The following is a 19664-nucleotide window of genomic DNA, read 5'->3' on the forward strand; positions in this document are numbered from 1 at the left end:
TTTCATAGTAAAATGTGCACTTCTATATTGTAGATGTAGCCCGTGAGGTGGATCCAAGTTGTTCCACCGACCATTAGTATTTATCTTTATTTCTGACACAGACAATCCCTGAATGGCTAGACTGAACCAAAACACTTGGACTTAAGGAGGTCAAGCTTTGGACAGAACTGACCTAAACATACATTTTGCTTTTACTTTTTCATCATATCCTCCATATGACGTTGAAGGGTAGCTAGTTCAACAAGCTTCTCACTTAAAATTTTCATCACCTCCAAACTCATCTTTTGGAGTCCAACCCAATACCTTTTCTGCTTTCCATAACAGCCTGTTTGGATGGTGGAGATTTAGAGGATTGAATGGAATTCAAAAGGAATGGTAAAAAACTATTTTCATTTCAAATAAAATTATATTTCATTTCATTTCAATTCATTTTATTCATTCTTGTTAAAAGTAAAAGTCATTTTCATTTGAGAGAGAGAAAGAAATGAAATAAAATGAATTATAAGCGTCTTTTAATAAAAAAATAATCTGAAAATAATTATATATATTCTCTCTCCTTCCTAGTTTAAAAGTCTATTAGAAATGAATAGAATAACTATGAAGAAATGCTCACTCTATTTCATTCTCTCCTAAATATTATTTCCAAAAATTGGAGGAATACTCACTTAGATGGAGGTAAATATCAATTTTATCCTTGTTTTGAGAAAGGAAAAAAAAAAAGTGAATGGTATAATATTAAAACTATATATTTATTTCCTTTTAATTTATTTTTTTTATAAAATCTCAAGCACACTAGAGAAAATAAATCATGCTCCATTCCATTTACTTAAAAAAAAAAAAAAAAAAAAAAAAAAAAAAAAAAAAAAAACTTCTGAAGCATAAATAAAATGAAGGCAACTCTTACTTAGGGGGAAAAAAGTAAATAAACTATGGATGATATAATAATAAAATTAAAAAGTTTAAATACTCAATCACACTAGAAAAAAATAAAAATTAAAAAAACTTCTTTCTTTTTTTCATTTCATTTTATTCGTTCATGCTTTTATGCTATACAAGCCTATACTCCTTTCATTCCATTGGAGACAAATTTTTTTTTTTTAATTGATATCCTGGTATGTTTTAGATTTTACTTCTTGAATTTAACTCTGTACATATTTTTGTATTATTTAAAATTTTAAAAACATCCCTTATGCTAATCATAAAATTAGTCATTTAAATTTGTGAGATCATAATCGGGTTAAATGAGTTTTTTTTTTTTTTTTTAATATATATATTTTGATAATTGGGAAACGATATATTTGAAATTTCCTTTAGAAACAACAAAAAATTCGGCACAAAAAAAAATACAAAATACAAAATGACAAAGATTCTCAAACCTTATTTCATACTGCCATACTCTCATGCTCTGAACTTTAAAGAACTCTCTTTACTCTCTCTTGCGCTACTTATCTCAGACTCTGTACTAACAACAATGTCTGTCTCAGAATCTTTGTCACCTTGCAGTTCTAACATAGAACCTGTGATCCCCACAACCCCTTTGGTCAGCTTCTTTGAACGTCTCCAAGAAACCGCTCTCAACACCTTTGGAGAAACAAACTTTGACCCAAAACTTTACGTTGATCTGTCACTGAAATTCGATTTGCCAACCACTGAGGACGCTTTTGTCGAGCTTCCAAAGTCCGCAAATGGGTCTTTATCAGCTGAGGATTTGAAAGGGTTTATAGAGAAGTACTTTGAGAGTGCAGGGAATGACATGGTGTACTGTGAGCCAGTGGATTTTGTCCCAGAACCTGAGGGGTTCTTGCCAAAGGTGAAGAACCCAGAAGTGAGGGCCTGGGCTTTGGAGGTGCATGCTTTATGGAAGAGTTTGAGTAGGAAAGTCTCTGATCAAGTGCAGAAGCGACCAGAGTTGCATAGTATGCTTCCTCTGCCTGAGCCAGTCATGATTCCTGGGTCAAGGTTTAGAGAGATCTATTACTGGGATTCTTACTGGGTTATTCGGTTAGTTTTTGTTTTTGTTTCTGGTTTTGCATTTTTCTTTTACTATTTTTTGGTGGTCCCTTGAGCTTTTTTCTGAATAGGCTGGTTAGTTCTGGTAATTCTGACTTGGGTGAATTGTGATACATTTCGTTAAGTGTTCTACTTGTCCTCTACATTTGAAATGAATCCACTTCATAGTATATGAAATGTTACAAATTTAAAGGTGAATCCAGTGTACACTCTATAAACAGTTAGATCCAAGAAATTAAATCTTTTTAATGAATTGGACTTTCTTCATTTCCGATGAAATAAAGGAGTCGTTGTTCTTTAATTAAATTCAAACATATGGTTTCATTGACCAAAGTGACACAGATAGTATTATCTTTCCCGAAAATAATTAAATTCAACCTTATGGTTATTGGCCAATATAATCACATGGTTGAATTTATTGGAAACTTAAGGTACAACACCAAAGGAATTGTACTAAGTTTTGCCCTCTAACTTATGGTAATTGTGAAAGTTTCTGCATTTCATGCTCAAGTTTTCTTGAAGCATCAATGCTGGTCAATCGGTTAAAGCAAGAGCTTTTTTCTGTGAAACTCTGTCTAATTTAGAGTTCTTATCTTACTACTTCTTTCATTTATTTCGTAATATTTACCAATTTGGATTGAATTATTTGGTTTAAAGGTAGCTATAGGAGCATCCCTTAATGGGGTTAAGATTGATATTTATTTGTGGTGCAGGGGCTTGCTAGCAAGTAAGATGTATGAGACTGCAAAAGGAATTGTGACTAATCTTATTTACTTCATAGAAGAGTATGGATATGTTCTTAATGGTGGAAGGGCTTATTACACTAATAGAAGGTAACTCTTCTTTCATTTTCTAATTCTGTTGTTATATTGTATTTATGGTGCTACTGTGTTCCACATTGCCGATAGTGATTCTTCTCCTCATTGTAAATGTAACATTTATAGTAACTCTTACTTGCATTACATATCATTATTTTTTTCTTCTGCCAGGTTTCTTTGTCATTTTCTTTCTGTGTAGCATCTTTAATAATTCTTTGTCATTCAATTTCTTGATAGGCACCAAGCTTGATGCATGGTGAACTTCATGTCACAACCATTATCATGATTATCATGTAAATAGTGACGCATTCATAGTATGGATAATGAGGGACTAGTGTTTAAAAGCATACAAAGCCGCACATAAAATTCTTCCCAAATTTCATAGTCCATTGATACAGTATGAATCTAAAATTAAACTGTCTTTTCTTTCTCTTCGTGATAAATAAAATGAATACTGGAGCACTTATCTCAAATTGAAGGATATGAGGACACATATACATTCACATTATATTAGTTTAGGCGTTAATGCTTTCAGCATGTGTGTAGCACTTGGTCACTTAATTAACTGATTCTAAAATTTTATCTTTTTAGTTTTTCATCCCCTTGGGATTGTGTCATATAGATCTCATTTTATAGCAAATTCTTGTGTGTTCTAATTGCTTATATAATTGGATTTAAATTACAAACTTGGGGATATCTTTGCAGCCAGCCTCCCCTTCTGAGTGCTATGATTTATGAGATATACAATAAGACTGGTGATATGCAACTGGTTAAAAAATCTCTCCCTGCACTGCTCAAAGAGTATTGCTTTTGGAATTCAGGTACTATGAGATACACACTTAGATGACTCTCTACTTGCCTTTGCTTTGTAGTTTGGAGGGGAATTGTGTTTAGGTATCTTTCTTAGCTTTATTTTGTGGCAGAAACCCTTTTTTTATAACTTTTTTACCTGACTTCTGTTTTAGATATACATAAGGTGATCATTCAAGATTCTCAATCTTGCAACCATACTTTAAACCGGTATTATGCAATGTGGAACAAACCCAGGCCTGAAGCTACAACCAAAGTGTGTTATCTTCTGCTTACATGCCTTAGCATAAGATATATTATATGTGAAGTATAAATGGTGGATAACATAAGAGGTATTTTCATCTCACAGGACAAGAAATTTGCTTCCAAGATCTCAAATGTTTCTGAAAAACAGCAGTTTTACCATGAACTGGCTTCGACTGCTGAATCTGGCTGGGACTTCAGCTCAAGGTGGATGAGGTAATAATTTGCTCTTGAGAATTAGTCTCCCTTACAAAACTACTAATCCTGATTACATCTTTTACTGTTTTCCATATCAAAGTTGATATTCAAATTTTAGTGTTGTGTATATTTTCCTATCAAAAAAAAGAAAAAAGAAAAGTGTTATGTATATTTTGAGAATTATATGAGATTAGTTTAGTACACATGCTCACCTTCCAGCTTCCACACAGTTGAAATTGTGGCCAATTTCAAATTAGATTAGAACCAAAACTTGATATTCTGGGTATTCCTACAACCATTAGATTTTCTGTACCATCATTTCCTGTATTTCATGAGCTTCTCACAATCTGATTCAGCATGGGTATCTGAATTAGATTGTTGATTTTTTTTTTTTTTTTAATAAAATTTTGTTGTATAGTCCACTGTACAGTGGGATGCCCTTAAGTAGCTTCCTCACATCAAAATAGTTGTCTTTTTGAAAGCTATGGGTAAAGAAAGTGTTGGCGGGTGAGTGCTTGCCTAGGACGAATGAGCCTGAAAAACGAAGTCACATTGGAAAATGTGTTCTTCCCCATTTTTAATTCAACCAGTAGAATTATTTGGTTCCATAGCAAAAATTTGAAATGCTTAATGCTTGTCAAAGTTGATTTTTTGGATACTTACAAATTGATTGATGAAGTTATGATTAGTTTTCAAATTTCATGTTTCAGGAATCCCTCGGATTTTACCACGTTGGCTACAACAACAATTTTACCTGTTGACTTAAATACTTTTATACTTAAGGTATGGCTCAGAACACTTTTAGATAGAATCATTGAAATTAGAAACCAATTAGCATGTCTAGAGCTGTGGTACTTTGTTGATTCAGATGGAGCTAGACATTGCGTTCTTAGCAAAAGTTACTGGAGATGATAGCACTGCTACGAGCTTCATCGAAGCTTCTCAGTCCAGACTGAATGCAATCAAATCTGTTTTCTGGAATGAGGAGGTGGGACAATGGCTTGATTACTGGCTCAATGATAGCACATGCAAGGTAGTAGCTTGATGCAAAAGTTTGTGGTGTCTGACAGTTATTAATTCTTCTGCAGATCTAATGATTCTTCATTTTGATACTTTTAGGGATGTCAAACATGGGAAGCTTGTAACCAGAAGCAGAGTGTATTTGCTTCAAACTTCATTCCTTTGTGGGTTGAGTCGTTCTACTCAGGTTTGTGACTCTTAATGTTCACCAGGACTGGGTTCAAGCATGGCTAATTAGGTTTGGGTTGAGATTGTTGAGCTTTTATAATGCAAGTTTGAACTGCAAATAATATCAGCTGTTCTGGTCCAAACTGGGCTCATTTTAATCAGCTGTATCTTTCTTTGGAGCTAAATCTGTTTGTGTCTAATTGAGGCTGATGAGCCCGTTGATTTGTTGATCTTTTTTAATCAGAAAGAAAGTCAAAGAAAAGCAATATATAATAGATTTCTCATCAAATGAAAAACTAGAACTAATTCATTTTGAGTCACAGCTCTGATTTCCCGCTTCTAGGGCCTCAATAAGTGCTTCAAAAATTCCCGCTTACTTTAATCTGAATTCATGCTAATATGTGAAATTAATCTGTCATGTTCTGGAAAGTTATTTTAAATTGTTCTGTTATTAGTTTAACACACCCATATCTCCAGTCCACCATATTTTAGTTACAATTGACTTAATCTTAACTCATTTGATAGTTAGAATTAGCACTTTAGTTCATGTCAGCTTACTTAGGCTAGTGAACATGCAAACATGGAGCTGTTAATTAGTAGCTTGGTTATTTTTAAACAATATATGATTGACTGACAGATGGTAATATGAAGAGCAGCATTATTTTTCTGTTGGGGTTTAGTTTTTTAACAGGTTACTAGCATTGATCCGAAGTTATGGTTCATGTGTAATTGCAATTAGAACAGGGAAAGAGTGCACATTTTCTTCAATTTTTGCAAAAAAAAAAAAAAACTTTCTTGGGAGTGAGGTTATGTTGGCGTGAACTGCTAAGACAGTTATTGCAACATGAAAGGATAAAAAACCACTACTGATTATTATAATGTGTTCAGCATGGGTTTTTTTCTTGGATATAAAAATATGAAATATATAATTAGATTTGGACCTTTGGTTGCAGATTAGTTCTGCAACATTAACATTTATTAGTACCAAAAAATGCTTTTATTGTATGAAGATACTTCCCTGGTGGAGAAAGTCATGAAAAGCTTCCAAGGTTCAGGCCTGCTTTGTCCTTACGGAATTGCAACTTCTTTGATGAATTCAGGAGAACAATGGTTAGTACCCATTTTAAAATCCCCATGATTTGATCTCTATGTTAGGATAAATTTTTGATTGATCAAGAAATGAAGAGAGAAAGAAAGTGGGTGGGGCCGGAGGTTTTGTTTGAGAAGGTATCTCATATATCAAATATATGCATCCTCCCTCTCACAAGGTGTTCCACACGACTATAGAACCTATATACTGTGAGAGTGAGGATGCATATATCTAATTAATGAAATAATCATTGGATTCTGTGAAATGGAGGAAATATTTGCATGTTACAATACTTTTTTTCTTTAATTTTAATTTTCTAAGACAATATAGAACTTGTACTACAGGGACTTTCCAAATGGTTGGGCTCCACTTCAGCACATGATAGTTGAAGGCCTAGCAAGATCTGGATCAAAAGAAGCAAGATCAGTAGCTGAAGACATTGCTATGAGGTGGATCAGAACCAACTATGTTGCCTACAAGAAGACAGGCAAAATGCATGAAAAATATAATGTGGAAAAGTGTGGAGAATTTGGAGGTGGTGGTAAATATGTACCCCAGGTATGTCTTAAGCTTTTGTGGAAAGAATATTTGTGTTGAAAACATTCTTATTACACAATAAATGAGCCTATCAGTTTGTTCCTTCTGATCTAAGTCTTTTTTGGGGTATGTTGCAATGCAGACTGGTTTTGGCTGGTCAAATGGAGTTGTTTTGGCTTTTCTAGAGGAGTTTGGATGGCCTCAGGACCAGATGATAGATTGCTAATGATTTTGTAGTTTGAATGGCCTCACTAGCAGCTCCTTAGAAAAGATGCTGTTCATTATGAGAAGCCAACAGCAAATAAAACTGTAGCAACAAATAAGAGTGATTTGCTCCATAATCTTGAAACCAAAGATGTATTCTACTAAGGCTTTGTTTGGATACTGTTTATTTGCTAAAAATTGAAAACTTATTGTTGAAAACACTGTAGTTAAATTTTTTTTTTAAAGGCAAAACACTATTCACAAACACTATTCACATATTTTTGTGCTTTGCTTGGTCTATGAACAGTGCAGAGGAATTATTGGATTTAATGATCCATCAAGCGCTTATCATGAGTTAATCCACACAAACAGATAATTCAACCCCAATTATGAAATACCGAATCTAGAGGCAATACAAAGAAAGCAATAAAAACAAAGATACAAGATTTGATAACGAAGTAGAAAACCAAAGAAAAACCTCTTCAATTAAAACCCACTCCAGGCACCCAATTCTGTAAAAAATTCAATATAGGAAAAGTAGTTACAACATTCCACTTGTATAACTTTTGTATAGCTTGACTTTCTTGTTGGACCTTTGAAAATGTTTTGCTTGCTTTCCTACAACAGTAGTCCTAAATCCTCTAAAATCTTCCTCGAGTGAATCTCCTCCAGGAACTCTTTATCCACACAAGCCAAAACCTATAACACCTCCAAGAAATCTCGAAGATTTAAACTAAAAGGGGGTCCAAGCCCTTTTTTTTTTGGTGGAAAATTTAAAGAATAGGTTGTCAATGCTTATGAAATAGCACTTTTGATTGATCTGGAAGAGCTTGAGACTGGATGTGAACTTAATTAAATTGACACTTTACAACGACCTATAGAAAGACGTTGGAGTTCACATTTTAGATCAGTTTCTAGCTTATTAAGGATTAGATATGGCAAAACGGGTCAAAATTTTCTGACCCGACCCGACCCGAAAAATACCCGACCCGAACCCGATTTTTTGACCCGAAGCAAAAACGGGTTGACCCGTGACCCGACCCGTGTTTTGTGCGGGTCAACCCGACCCGACCCGCGACTCGACCCGAACCCGAACCATTTTTTTAAAACTTTTTTTTTTTGGGTAAAAAAAAATAGTGAAATTAAGACAATATTGGTTTAATTGTTTATTGTGAGTTTTAAGGAAACAATTGATACATTTACATAACTGCATGCAAATTAATTGAAAAATAAATGGTTGAGCATTCTGTAATGAGTAAAGATTTTTAGATATCAAATAGCAAAATACATGCTAAGATAATCTGGTTACAGTAAAGTTAAAAACAGATTTAAAATTGTAGATATTTGTGAGACGCATTCACAAGTGTGAAAATAGTAAAGCCAAAGTATCAAATTAGCATAAATTATGAATGCTTAGATCTATTTTTTAACAATTTATGTTCAAAATAAACGGTTTTTCAAAATAAATTATGATATTTCCTAGAGTGTGTGTTGCTTAACAATTATATGATCTTCATAAAAGAGACTAGGTATAAATAAGTAAGCAATCAAGCTTTAATTTATATATCAAATTGAAATAGAGTGTCAACCACAATTGATAATAGATTATAAAATTAATTTTTAAAATTGTAACTTTCTTATATGTTTTTATTCTTTATCAAATGAGTTATCCAATAAGTCATTTGTAATTTTTTTTTTGGAATGTTGATATTGTGTAAAAATAAAACTTGTATATTTGTTTTACTTATCTTTGTGTTGTTTTGTTTTAAATAGTAATGTTAGGATTTGTATAATTTTAAAATTATTGAATAAATATTAATAAGTTTAGCTGAGTTTATTTTTGATATAAGTAGTGAATTCAAAATAATGCATTTTGTATCAAGTAATATGTTACATAACTATCCAAATAGCAAATACATATTGTTTTCTTTATAAAAAATATAAAAAATAAAAAATTTCATGTGAAAAATACGGGTCAACCCGACCCAACCCGCAACCCGATTGACCCGACCCGAACCCGACCCGACCCGCCCGTTTGCCATGTCTATTAAGGATGTTTACTTCAACTGTTGAAGTTTTACTAAATATAATTGATGATGCAATTGATGGAGAACATCCAGCAGAAGCAGAGTCAAATTATGATGGTTTAACTTCATTTGAATTTGTCTTCATCTTGCATCTTGAGAAGGAAAGTATGAAGATCACTGATAAACTTTGTCAAGCTTTGTAAAGTCAATCTCAAGACATTTTAAATGTCATATATTTAGTTTCATCTACTAAAGCACTTATCCAAAAATTTAGAGATAATGGATGGAATGGCTTACTCACCACCATGTTATCATTTTGTGAGAAACATTGCATTGATGTCCTAGATATGAATGCTTGTTATGTTGCGAGGCAAGATCAAGCTTGTAATCAGCAAGATAACGTTACAATTGAGTATCATTATCGAGTAAATATTTTTTATACTGCAATAGATTCTCAACTACAGGAACTAAATCATCGGTTTAATGAAAATGCAATGAAGTTACTTAGGCTTAGCTTAGCTTTAGAACCTCGGGAGGCATTAAAATCTTTCAAAAGTACTAATCTTTGTTTGTTGGTAAAGAATTTCAATCCACAAGATTTCATAGATTATGACAAACAAGTGTTGAAGAAGGAGTTTTATCATTTTGAGCATAATGTAGTCTAGGATCCAGAGTTCAAAAAATTGAAAAGTTTATCTGAGTTGTGTTAATGATTAGTGAGAACAAGAAATTCAGAACACTACAAACTTGTTTATAGAATGGTGAGACTTATGCTTACTCTTCAAGTTTCTACTGCTACTACAGAGCAAGCATTTTCAATTATGAAAGTTGTCAAAACTAACCTTCGAAACAAAATGGAAAATGATTTTTTGACAGACTCTTTGATGTTATACATTGAAAAAGATATAGCTTCAATATTTAGTTTGGATTCAATCGTAGATGATTTTGAAGATTTGAAAGAGCGTCGAGTTACCTTTTTATAGATGATTATATTAAGAAACAATAGTGTTTCATGTCTTTTGTTTTTGTTGGTAGATGATTGTATCTTAATATATTAAGAAACAATGATTTTTGGGTATTTGTCTTGATTGATAGTTTATTAATACGGACGTGTATTTGAATTTTTTTTTTTTTTTTTTTTTTTTTTTTTTTTTTTCCAGCCCCCCCAACTTGAAATCCTGGGTTGGTCCCTGTTATGGGGTGAGGGGGGAGGCAAGAGTCGGGATTTAAGTCTCCAGAAGAGAGTTTTATATACATATACACTTATATTAGGCTAAAATAGATTTCTATTATGTATCCCAAAAAAAAAAGTTCTAACGATCTCGCTTGAGCGAGGGACAAGCAAACTTTCAGATTCCATTATTGTTTTACTTGAGTGAATCTGGATTTTGCTTCAATGAAATTATCTTTTAATGAAATTATTTGTTGAAAAAAATAAATTGTTGAAAAAAAATTTTAAATTAATCTTTTTCATTTATATTGCAAATTCATTAATTGATTCAACAATTTATTTTATACCTACATCTTGTTAAAAAAAATTTTGAATTAATCTTTTTCATCATTTATGAAGGGCTAAAATTTGGGGCTCAAGCTCAAATTGTATGAAGTCTTGGTCCAATGAATTTATAGAGAATGGGTCAAAGAACTAGATCCTAATGAATTGAATAATGACTAATATTGGATTAAAAGACAATCAAGCACAAATAAGAGATATTGATGTCCATGGACTTTCAGTCCGAGAAGACCACAATTCTTGTATATTGATCACAGTTGGATACTAAAATAGTTTAAATTGCTACAGTGTTTTCTCTTTGTTTTTCCGATCCCTTTCTCATAGGGGTTCTTCCACATTATATAGCTTCTTTCTGATCATCTTGACCCTACACTTGTTGATCATCCGAATCCCCACTTGAGTGTCTATCCCATTAGACACCCCTTTCAGCCTTTTGTGAGTTGTGGTAGCCAAGGCAGCACTGTTTAGAGGTCCTCTCCACATTAATGCGGCCAGAAAAGTAGCTGCAATGCATTTAATACTATGGTAGCAGTTTTTCCTTAGATATTTTGAGTTTCCTTCCCTCTCACATGTTCATGGGGCACATTTCTATTGCTAGAGTGCATACTTGGACTACATTCATCGTGTCCGAGGAGGAATTCCTCCTCGGATGTCCTTCCCTTCATCTCCCGCTTATGAGACTTTTACTAGGAATCATTTGATAGTTTTTTGCTCCTCCTCGGACTTGTTAGTGTCCTTGGACAAGGCCCAAGGCCCAACGGCCCAGTACATTATTTTGGGCCCTAGTCCCTACAATAGCCCCTTAAAATTCCGATTTTTCCCTCCCCTCCAAGGAGAAAAAGTGGGGTTTTGATTTTTAAGAGATAAGATCAACCAATTTTTGACTCACACGTGCGGGAGTGCGGTTTTATATGCCTCATGATTGTTTTTGACACTTCGTAGTCTACGAGGCGCTATTAATTACTCCAGGTGGCTTTGTGTCCCCCACATCCAACGCCGAAACGCAAATCCAATGGCTGACATTTCTCCTAGTATTTTGAGCGGGAGTACTCCCTTCCATCTTCTCCTTCTATATAAACCCTTGAAGGAATCCCCTTTCCCTCTCTTTTTTACGAATCTTCAAGAACTTCAGAGAACTCCAGCGCCTAGTCTTCATAAAATGCACCAAACTCTTGAGTTACCGTAGTCATTTCCTGTAAGAAGTTTTCTTTTGAAAAAAAATCTCTAAAAGTTTCAGAGATTGTCATACGAGTATCCGTAAGTTTTCATTTCTTTACATTACCCTTTTTCCTCTCGGCCTTTCTCTTCAGCCTCTCAGTTTATCTAGATGGGTAAATTCAAGCATTTAGTAGACACATCGGTTGGTATGGAGGGCTTTAGGGCTAGGTACCGTATTCTACAAGGAGTAGTTTTAGAATATTGCCGCCCGGATTGAGTACTGAGTGATAAAGATATGGGTCAAGTCGTCATTCCTATGATTGCTTTCATAGAGGGAGGAATGACGCTTCCCATAGGTAGGATAATCAGAAACTACTTAATTAACCATAGATTGACCCCCTACTAGTGCGCCCCCAACCTATTTAGGGTCTTGGGCTGCGTAGATGCCCTTAACGAGCAGATGGGTTTAGGGCTCACGTGGCACGATGTGGTTCATATGTACGAGTGCCACAAGCTTGCCAGTGCGGGTTACTACCTCAAATCCTGGTCCGAGATCGTTAGGCTAATATCCTGTCTCCCCAAGTCCAATAAGGGTATGAAGGATGACTACCTGATTGCCTCAGGGGAATGGAGCGATGGTCTTCATTGTCCAACTCGGGCAGGAGATCCAGGTGTGGTACCTTAAGGATCAGTCCCTTTGGAAAGGGACTTAGCCTTTTAGCTTTATTCTTTTTACTTGACACTTCATCTTCTTTTGGTAGAAAATATTCTTTTGGCGATCTGACCATGATTTCCTTCTCAGATGTTTTGTAGATAAAGCTCACGTTGCTCCGCAGCTCAGCCATACCAACGTCCAAGCTCTTAATTACCTTCTAAGGTCGGAGATTTTTGTGAGTGAGGACGGACAATTGCGAGCCGCTTACTTGATCTTGGATTACGAGCCTTTGTCTCACACCTTTCAGGACATAGGCTTAGCGATAAGAGCTGGGAGTTCAAGGTTAGCTTGGATCGATGTCTCTAAGCCAGGGTTTTTGGCTCAAAGGGATCTTCCCCCGGTTGCCTTGCCAATTCCACAAAACCTTCCACCAGTTGCACAACCACCTCCATAAAACCTTCTCGAAATGGCAGCATTTCTTGAAGAAGGGATTGCCTCATCTCGCCTTTCATTAGAGGAGGAGATAAACAAATTCCATTTCGAAGAAAGCAACCCAAAGGCTCCTTTAATTGACCTCTCGGATGCCGAGGGTGAGTCAAACAGGAATTCTGGCATTCGCACCCTCATTCTTATGATCGCCTGCTCGGATAACTCCTCCGACGAAGAGGAAGACAACATGGCCTTGAACAAAGGCAATAAGAGTTTAAGGGAGCTCATGGCTGCCAAGGGCAAGGGGTCAACCTCGAAAGCACCCCCTAAGTCCCAAGCTCCTTCCAACCTTCCTTCTGCTCCTCCACAAGTTCCCGCCGACCTCGGCCTAAAGCCTAACCCCGACCTAAAGAAGAAAAGGCCAGTTGAGTCGCTCGAGGAAGGCGAGGTGGGTCCTCGGCAGGGGACAAAGCATCAAAAGGTGGTCCAAGAGCCTCAGGACAAGAGGTCCTAGTCCATAGACAGCCGTGAGGAGCAGGACAGAGCTGAAGTACGCATGGCACAGCGTACTTGGAGCCCTCGGCTCGAGGTGGATGGGGCACCAATTCCCTAGAACGCCTCTGTCCGAGAATATTAGAGGGGCCGAGCAGGATACATAGCTGAAGCCCTGGAGCAGCCCATACTCCTTCCCAAGGACATGGACGCTTATAAGCGTTTCTCACAAAATGACCTCTTCTTGTCCTTGAAGAGGGACCTTGTGATGGTAAGGCAACTTATTCCTTTACAAACATAAATGCTGAATCGTGTTTTGTTTTAACCCATGCTGTTTTATGACCTTTGGGCAGATTACTCAGCAAATTTTTGTGGCCGAAGAGCAGTACCGTGACACTCGCAAGTAGGTCGATGTTGAAGCCCTCTCTCGCGCCGAGACTGAGAAAACACTAGCAGCTATCAAGCAGGAGCAATACGAGCTAACTGAGAAGCTGAAGGAGGCACAATCAGCTCATTTAAGTGCTGAGGCCGGCTTGAAAAAAGTAGAGAAGCAAGCTGAGGATCAGCGCTAGAAGCTGCACGTGATTGAGATCAATCCAGCCACTGAGAGACAAACGGTCTTAGATCTCAAAACCACGTTGCAGAAGGCCAAGGAGGAAGCCTAGCTGGCCAAGGAAGTAGCCGAGGCCGAGAAGAGAGCTGCATACCAACTTGGCATGGAGGAAACCGCAAGTAAGGCTTACCGAGGAGCTATCAGAGGTATGCAGGGACTACTGCAGCGTGACATGGGACAAGGCTCTCAGCGTTGTAGGTGTCCCTGCAGACTTTGTTTGGAGGTTACCTGGAAGCGTCTTCTATCCCATAGAGATTCGGGAAGTCCCTGTTGATGCCCTAGAATCTTCCGAGCAACCTATGGCTATCCCAGATGCTATCCCTTTAACTGAAACTACGAAGGGATCTAGCCATGCTGGTGACCAAGGCTAGGGAGCCGAGGGGGAGAAGGGCAAAGGAAAGAAACTCTCTGCCAAGTCAAAGGATGCCACCATGGAGAAGGCAGCAGAGGCTGAGAACCAGGAAGCTGACCCCTAGGCCAAGGATGTTCCTTCTTCTCAGCCAAGCCAAAATGAAGACCCTCCTGCTGAAGCTTAGCCCCTAGGGTTTCCTTTGTAATATCATTTGTAATAGAAGTATATATATATATATATATATTTTTTTTTTTTTTTAAAGACATAATGTCCATGCGTAATGTACTATCTTTATTACTTAATAAGAATGCTTTTCCTTTCATCTTTTGTTCTTTTGCCTGATGTGATTTGAATTTTATTGCATAGCTCTAAGTTGATGTAACTGTGCCTTTAATTAGAGTTTACAATAATATTTTGTTTGCTAATCTGACTACGTGTCAAGAGTAAAGTTGTGAATTGAACCTTAGGTAATGAAGACTAACATGCATAGGTTTATATCATGTGGAAAAGAGCAAAAAGGGGCAGACAGTTTGTATATTGCGCATAAATACAAGCTTAAATTTGCCTTGGGTCTGTTTTAGCTTTAAGTCCTGTTTAAACCTTTACATATATGCATTTTAAGATCAGTTTGTTATTTGAGAAGTCATCAGAAGTGGTTACTTTCCTCTAAGCCTATGGTCCGAGGAGCCATACAGGACTTAGGCTCTGTTTAATGCTTGAATAGTTGCCATCAGTTATTAGTTTCCTCAAGGTTTGTGGTTCGAGGAGTCATGCAAGACCTTGATTCTGTCTAATACTTGAATAGTTGCCACAAGTTATTAGTTTCTCCAAGGTTTGTGGTCCGAGGAGCCATGCAAGATCTTGGTTCTGTCTAATACTTGAATAGTTGCCATAAGTTATTAGTTTCCCCAAGGTTTGTGGTCCGAGGAGCCATGTAAGACCTTGGTTCTGTCTAATACTTGAATAGTTGTCATAAGTTATTACTTTCCCCAAGGTTTGTGGTCTGAGGAGCCATCCAAGACCTTGGTTATGTCTAATACTTGAATAGTTGCCATAAGTTATTAGTTTCCCCAAGATTTGTGGTCCGATGAGCTATGCAAGACCTTGGTTCTGTCTAATACTTGAATAGTAGTGAATCGCATGACACGCAATTACAATAAATCAGAGTGCAAACAAAACATCTTTTATTAATAATAATACCTTCTTAGGTTATTTACATTCTATGGGCGGAGTACAGCTTTCTCATCTAAGTCCTCTAAATAATATGCATCTATTCCTGTTACTGAAGTGATACGATATGGACCTTCCCAGTTGGGCCCCAGCTTTCCCCAGGACAGGTTCTTGGCACTGCCCAAAACGTTTCTCAGCACCAAGTCTCCTAGTGCTAGTGGCCGTAGCTTCACATTGGCATCATACCCTTGCTTGAGTTTTTGGTGGTAATAGGCTAGTTGGATCATTGTCCTTTCTCTTTTTTCTTCAATTAAATCCAAACTCTTTCCTAGCAGTTGTCGTTGTTGCTCGGAGTGAAGGTACTCGTTTTTAGCATTGGGAAGCTAGTCTCTAGGGGGATAATAGCCTCGGCCCCATAAGTCAAGGAAAATGGAGTCTCTCCTATTGACCGGCGTGGTGTAATCCGATATATCCACAGGACATGTGGCAGTTCTTCCACCCATCTTCCTTTCGCATCATCAAATCTCTTTTTCAGCCCATTGACTATAACCTTATTAACAACCTCGGCCTGTCCATTTCCTTGGGGGTAGGCCGGAGTGAAATACCTGTTTGTAATTCCCAGGTCACAACAATATCTCCTGAAGACCTTGCTATTAAATTGAAGGCCGTTATCCAAGATGAGGGTATTAAGGACCTAAAATTGAGTAACGATATTCTTCTAGATAAATTTCTTAGTATCCACATCCCTGATGTTGGCCAAGGGCTCGACTTCGACCCATTTGGTGAAATAGTCTGTGCCGACCAATAGGTATCTCTTATTTCTTGCCGCTTTAGGGAAATGGCCTACAATATCCAAGCCCTACTGAGCAAACAGCCAAGGACTGGAGAGAGGATTAAGGACCCCTCCCGGTTGGTGGATGTTTGGAGTAAACCTCTAGCATTGATCACACTTCTTGACGTATTCTTGGGCTTCCTTCTGCATACCCGACCACCAATATTCTTGAGTGATGGCTTTGTGGGACAGAGATCTTCCTCTTGTGTGACAGAGATCTTCCTCTTGTGTGACTCCCGCAAATTCCCTCATACAACTCCTCGAGTAGTACCTCTGATGCTTCGGGATGTATACATAGCAAATACGACCCAGAATAGAAATGCTTGTACAACTTGTGGTCCTCGAACAGCCAAAATCGAGGAGCTTTTCTTCATATTTTCTCAGCTTCTAATTTCTCTTTAGGTAGTGTATCATCTTTAAGAAAGCTCACTATAGGATCCATCCAGCTCGGACCCACTCTAACCTGATGGATTCGAACCATGTCCTTCTTAACTACATCTGCCCTGTACAAGTCCTCAACAAGGATGACTCAAGGTGAACCCTGCGTTGAGGAGGTGGCAAGAGTGGCCAATGAATCTGCATGCGTGTTTCCACTCCTAAAGACATGTGACAAGTCAAAGAATTTGAAATCCGATTGCAAGCACCTGACCTGACTCAAGTACTCCTGCATGCTTACATCTCTAGCTTTTAGCTCACCCTTCACTTGTCCCACCACCAATCTCGAGTCCGAGAACAATTCCACTGTCTTTCCCCCCATTTTCTGTACCATGGCCATTCCTTGCAATAAAACCTCATATTTGGCTTCATTGTTTGTGGCCGAGAACCTTAATCTCAATGATTTCTCTATGGTAATCTTCTTAAGGGATATTAGAACTAGTCCCACCCCAGACCCTCTTTGGTTCACTGCGCCATCAATGTACACTTTCCAGAGTGAGGGTCCTTGCATGGAGATTGTGTCAATCAATTTTTCATCCATGTTTTGCTCATTTGCTACTATTTCTATTGGGGGTTCGGCAAATTCGGCTATTAAATCAGCGATGACCTGGCTCTTGACGGAGGTCTGGGGCATGTATTTGATATCGAAAGCCCCTAGAACTGTGCTCCACATGGAAATTCTTCTTGTGTAATCAGCGCTTCGAAGTACAGACTTAAGTGGAAGCGAATTTAGAACAACAACTGTGTGCGCTTGGAAGTAATAAGGGAGTTTTCGCGTGGCATGCATTACTACCAAAATTGCCTTCTCCAATAGTAAATAGCGCACCTCGACCTCATGCAACGATTTACTCACATAATAGATTGGCCATTGTATGCCACCATCAATTCGTATCAACACCAAGCTTATAGCATGAGGGGCCACCGCAATGTAAGCGAACAAAACCTCGTCGGTCTCAAGGCTGGATATGATGGGTGGCCGTGATAGGTATTCCTTAAGTTGCTGGAAGGCCAAAGCGCAGTCCTCAGACCACTCAAATCCTTTCCATTTGTTCATCAGGAGGTAAAAAGGTCTGCACCTATCCACAGATCTGGAAATGAACCGATTCAAAGCTGCGATCATTCCAGCGAGTTTCTAGACTTCTTTGGGGTTTCGAGGAGGTTGCAGATTGTGAATTGCTTTAATCTGATCTGGGCTCACCTCAATTCCCTTATGAGTCACCATATAGCCCAAAAATTTGCTGGACCCAACACCAAATGAGCATTTAGAGGCATTGAGACGCAGTTTGTCTTTCTTTAATATGTCAAAAACGACTCCGAGGTCTCCTACATGCTCGGACACCACTTTACTCTTTACCACCATGTCGTCTATGTAGACTTCAATACTCTTGCCCAGCTGTGGCTCAAACATCTAGTCATCATCCTTTGGTAGGTAAATCCCGCATTCTTCAAATCAAAGGGCATCACTTTGTAGTGGTAATTTCCAATAGGAGTCACGAATGTTGTTTTTTCTTAATCATCCAAGGCTAATGGTATTTGATGATAGCCTTGAAAGGCATCCAAGAAGCTCATCCGAAGATGACCTACAATTGCATCCACTAATTGGTTTATCCGAGGCATTAGGAACGGGTCTTTTGGACACGCCTTGTTCAAGTCTGTGAAGTCCACGCAAACTCGACACTTCCCACTCTTCTTCTTTACCACTACAGTATTGGCCAACCACTCGGGATAGAAAACTTCCTTGATAGCCCCTGATTTTTTGAGCTTCATCACTTCGTCCCTAACAGGGTTGGCATGCTCTTTCGACAGGCGCCGGGGTGGTTGCTTCTTGGGAGTAACAGATGGGTTAAAGTTTAGGTGGTGGCAGATGAAGCTTGGACAACCCCTGGGGCCTCGTAGGCATCCCACGCGAACACATCCACATTTTCTCTAAGTGACCGAATCAATTCTTCTTTCTCTTGGGAAGGTAGTTCCGAGCCAACTTGAAAAAAAAATTTCGGATCAACGCCAACAGCTACCTTTTCTAGATTTTCGCATTTTACCTCCTCGGTTGACTCGCTACCGGGCAATACCGGGGTGGCTGATTGCTATAAGCTATTTCCAGTAGAGGTCGAGGGCTTAACATTGGGTCGGCGTGAGATGGCAGCCACCATGCACTGCCTGGCCATGGTCTGATTCCCCACAATCTCTTTAACTTGGCCCTTCGACGGGTATTTCACCTTTTGGTGTAGTGTAGAAGAGATAGCCTCTAGGGCATGAAGCCAAGGTCTAGCCACAATAGCTGTGTAGGGTGAATAGGCATCGACTATGATGAAATCCACCTCCACCACGTCCAAATCGGTCTGTATGGGCAATCTGATCTGGCCCCTTAGAGTAACGGTCTTCCCCTCGAAACTTACCAAAGGGGAATCGTACGCCGTCAGGTCTTCAGGTTTTAAATTCAGCCCCCTGTACAGGTCGGGGTACATTACTTCCACAACAGTGCCTTGATCTACCAGTACTCTCTTCACATCAAATCCCCCAATCCTGAGTGTAACTACCAGAGTATCGTCGTTGGGTTGGATGGTTCTGATCTTATTTTCGTCCGAGAATCCCAGCACAAGTGAAGCTCCCCTCTTGGCCTTTTTGGACTCCCGATTGTTATCCTCGGTAGAGAGTCGAGCCACAGACATTACTCTGGAAAGATAAGAGCCGGTCCTTCTTGGAGCAACAAGGATGAAATTTATCATGCCAATGGGAGGTCTTAAGGATGTATCTCTCCGGGGCTCTAGGTTTGCCTAGCCTTGATGACCACTGGAAGGATGCAAAAGGTGCCTCAGTTTCCCTTCTCGGACCAGCTAATCTAGGTGGTTCATTTTATTTGGCCACTTGAAGAATGGCTCATTCTTGACTT

General features: G+C 38.2%; 2 protein-coding genes across 2 annotated transcripts; one reads left to right on the forward strand and one right to left on the reverse strand.

Annotated features, from left to right (window-relative positions):
- Positions 1–1333: 1333 nt before the first annotated feature.
- Positions 1334–7317, forward strand: LOC115975201 (probable trehalase). Its single transcript, XM_031095902.1, has 11 exons — positions 1334–2001; positions 2724–2843; positions 3534–3649; positions 3794–3894; positions 3988–4097; positions 4790–4862; positions 4948–5112; positions 5199–5286; positions 6278–6377; positions 6702–6915; positions 7037–7317. Exons 1-11 carry the CDS (start codon positions 1358–1360, stop codon positions 7118–7120), a joined length of 1815 nt encoding a protein of 604 aa, XP_030951762.1. The 5' UTR covers positions 1334–1357; the 3' UTR covers positions 7121–7317.
- Positions 7318–18858: 11541 nt separating this feature from the next.
- Positions 18859–19443, reverse strand: LOC115962476. Its single transcript, XM_031081324.1, has one exon. It carries the CDS (start codon positions 19441–19443, stop codon positions 18859–18861), a length of 585 nt encoding a protein of 194 aa, XP_030937184.1.
- Between the last annotated feature and the right edge of the window lie 221 nt (positions 19444–19664).

This window comes from Quercus lobata, chromosome 2 (assembly GCF_001633185.2).
Source record: "Quercus lobata isolate SW786 chromosome 2, ValleyOak3.0 Primary Assembly, whole genome shotgun sequence".
Lineage (NCBI taxonomy): Eukaryota > Viridiplantae > Streptophyta > Magnoliopsida > Fagales > Fagaceae > Quercus > Quercus lobata.

What these genes read in the sequence shown, in the direction of transcription:
- LOC115975201 (XM_031095902.1), top strand. Translation starts at nt 1,358, where the DNA reads ATGACAAAGATTCTCAAACCTTATTTCATACTGCCATACTCTCATGCT. An exon ending in GATTCTTACTGGGTTATTCG is followed by an intron (nt 2,002 to 2,723) that starts GTTAGTTTTTGT and finishes TTTGTGGTGCAG; the next exon opens with GGGCTTGCTAGCAAGTAAGA. An exon ending in TTCAGCTCAAGGTGGATGAG is followed by an intron (nt 4,098 to 4,789) that starts GTAATAATTTGC and finishes TTCATGTTTCAG; the next exon opens with GAATCCCTCGGATTTTACCA.
- LOC115962476 (XM_031081324.1), bottom strand. Translation starts at nt 19,443, where the DNA reads ATGTCTGTGGCTCGACTCTCTACCGAGGATAACAATCGGGAGTCCAAA.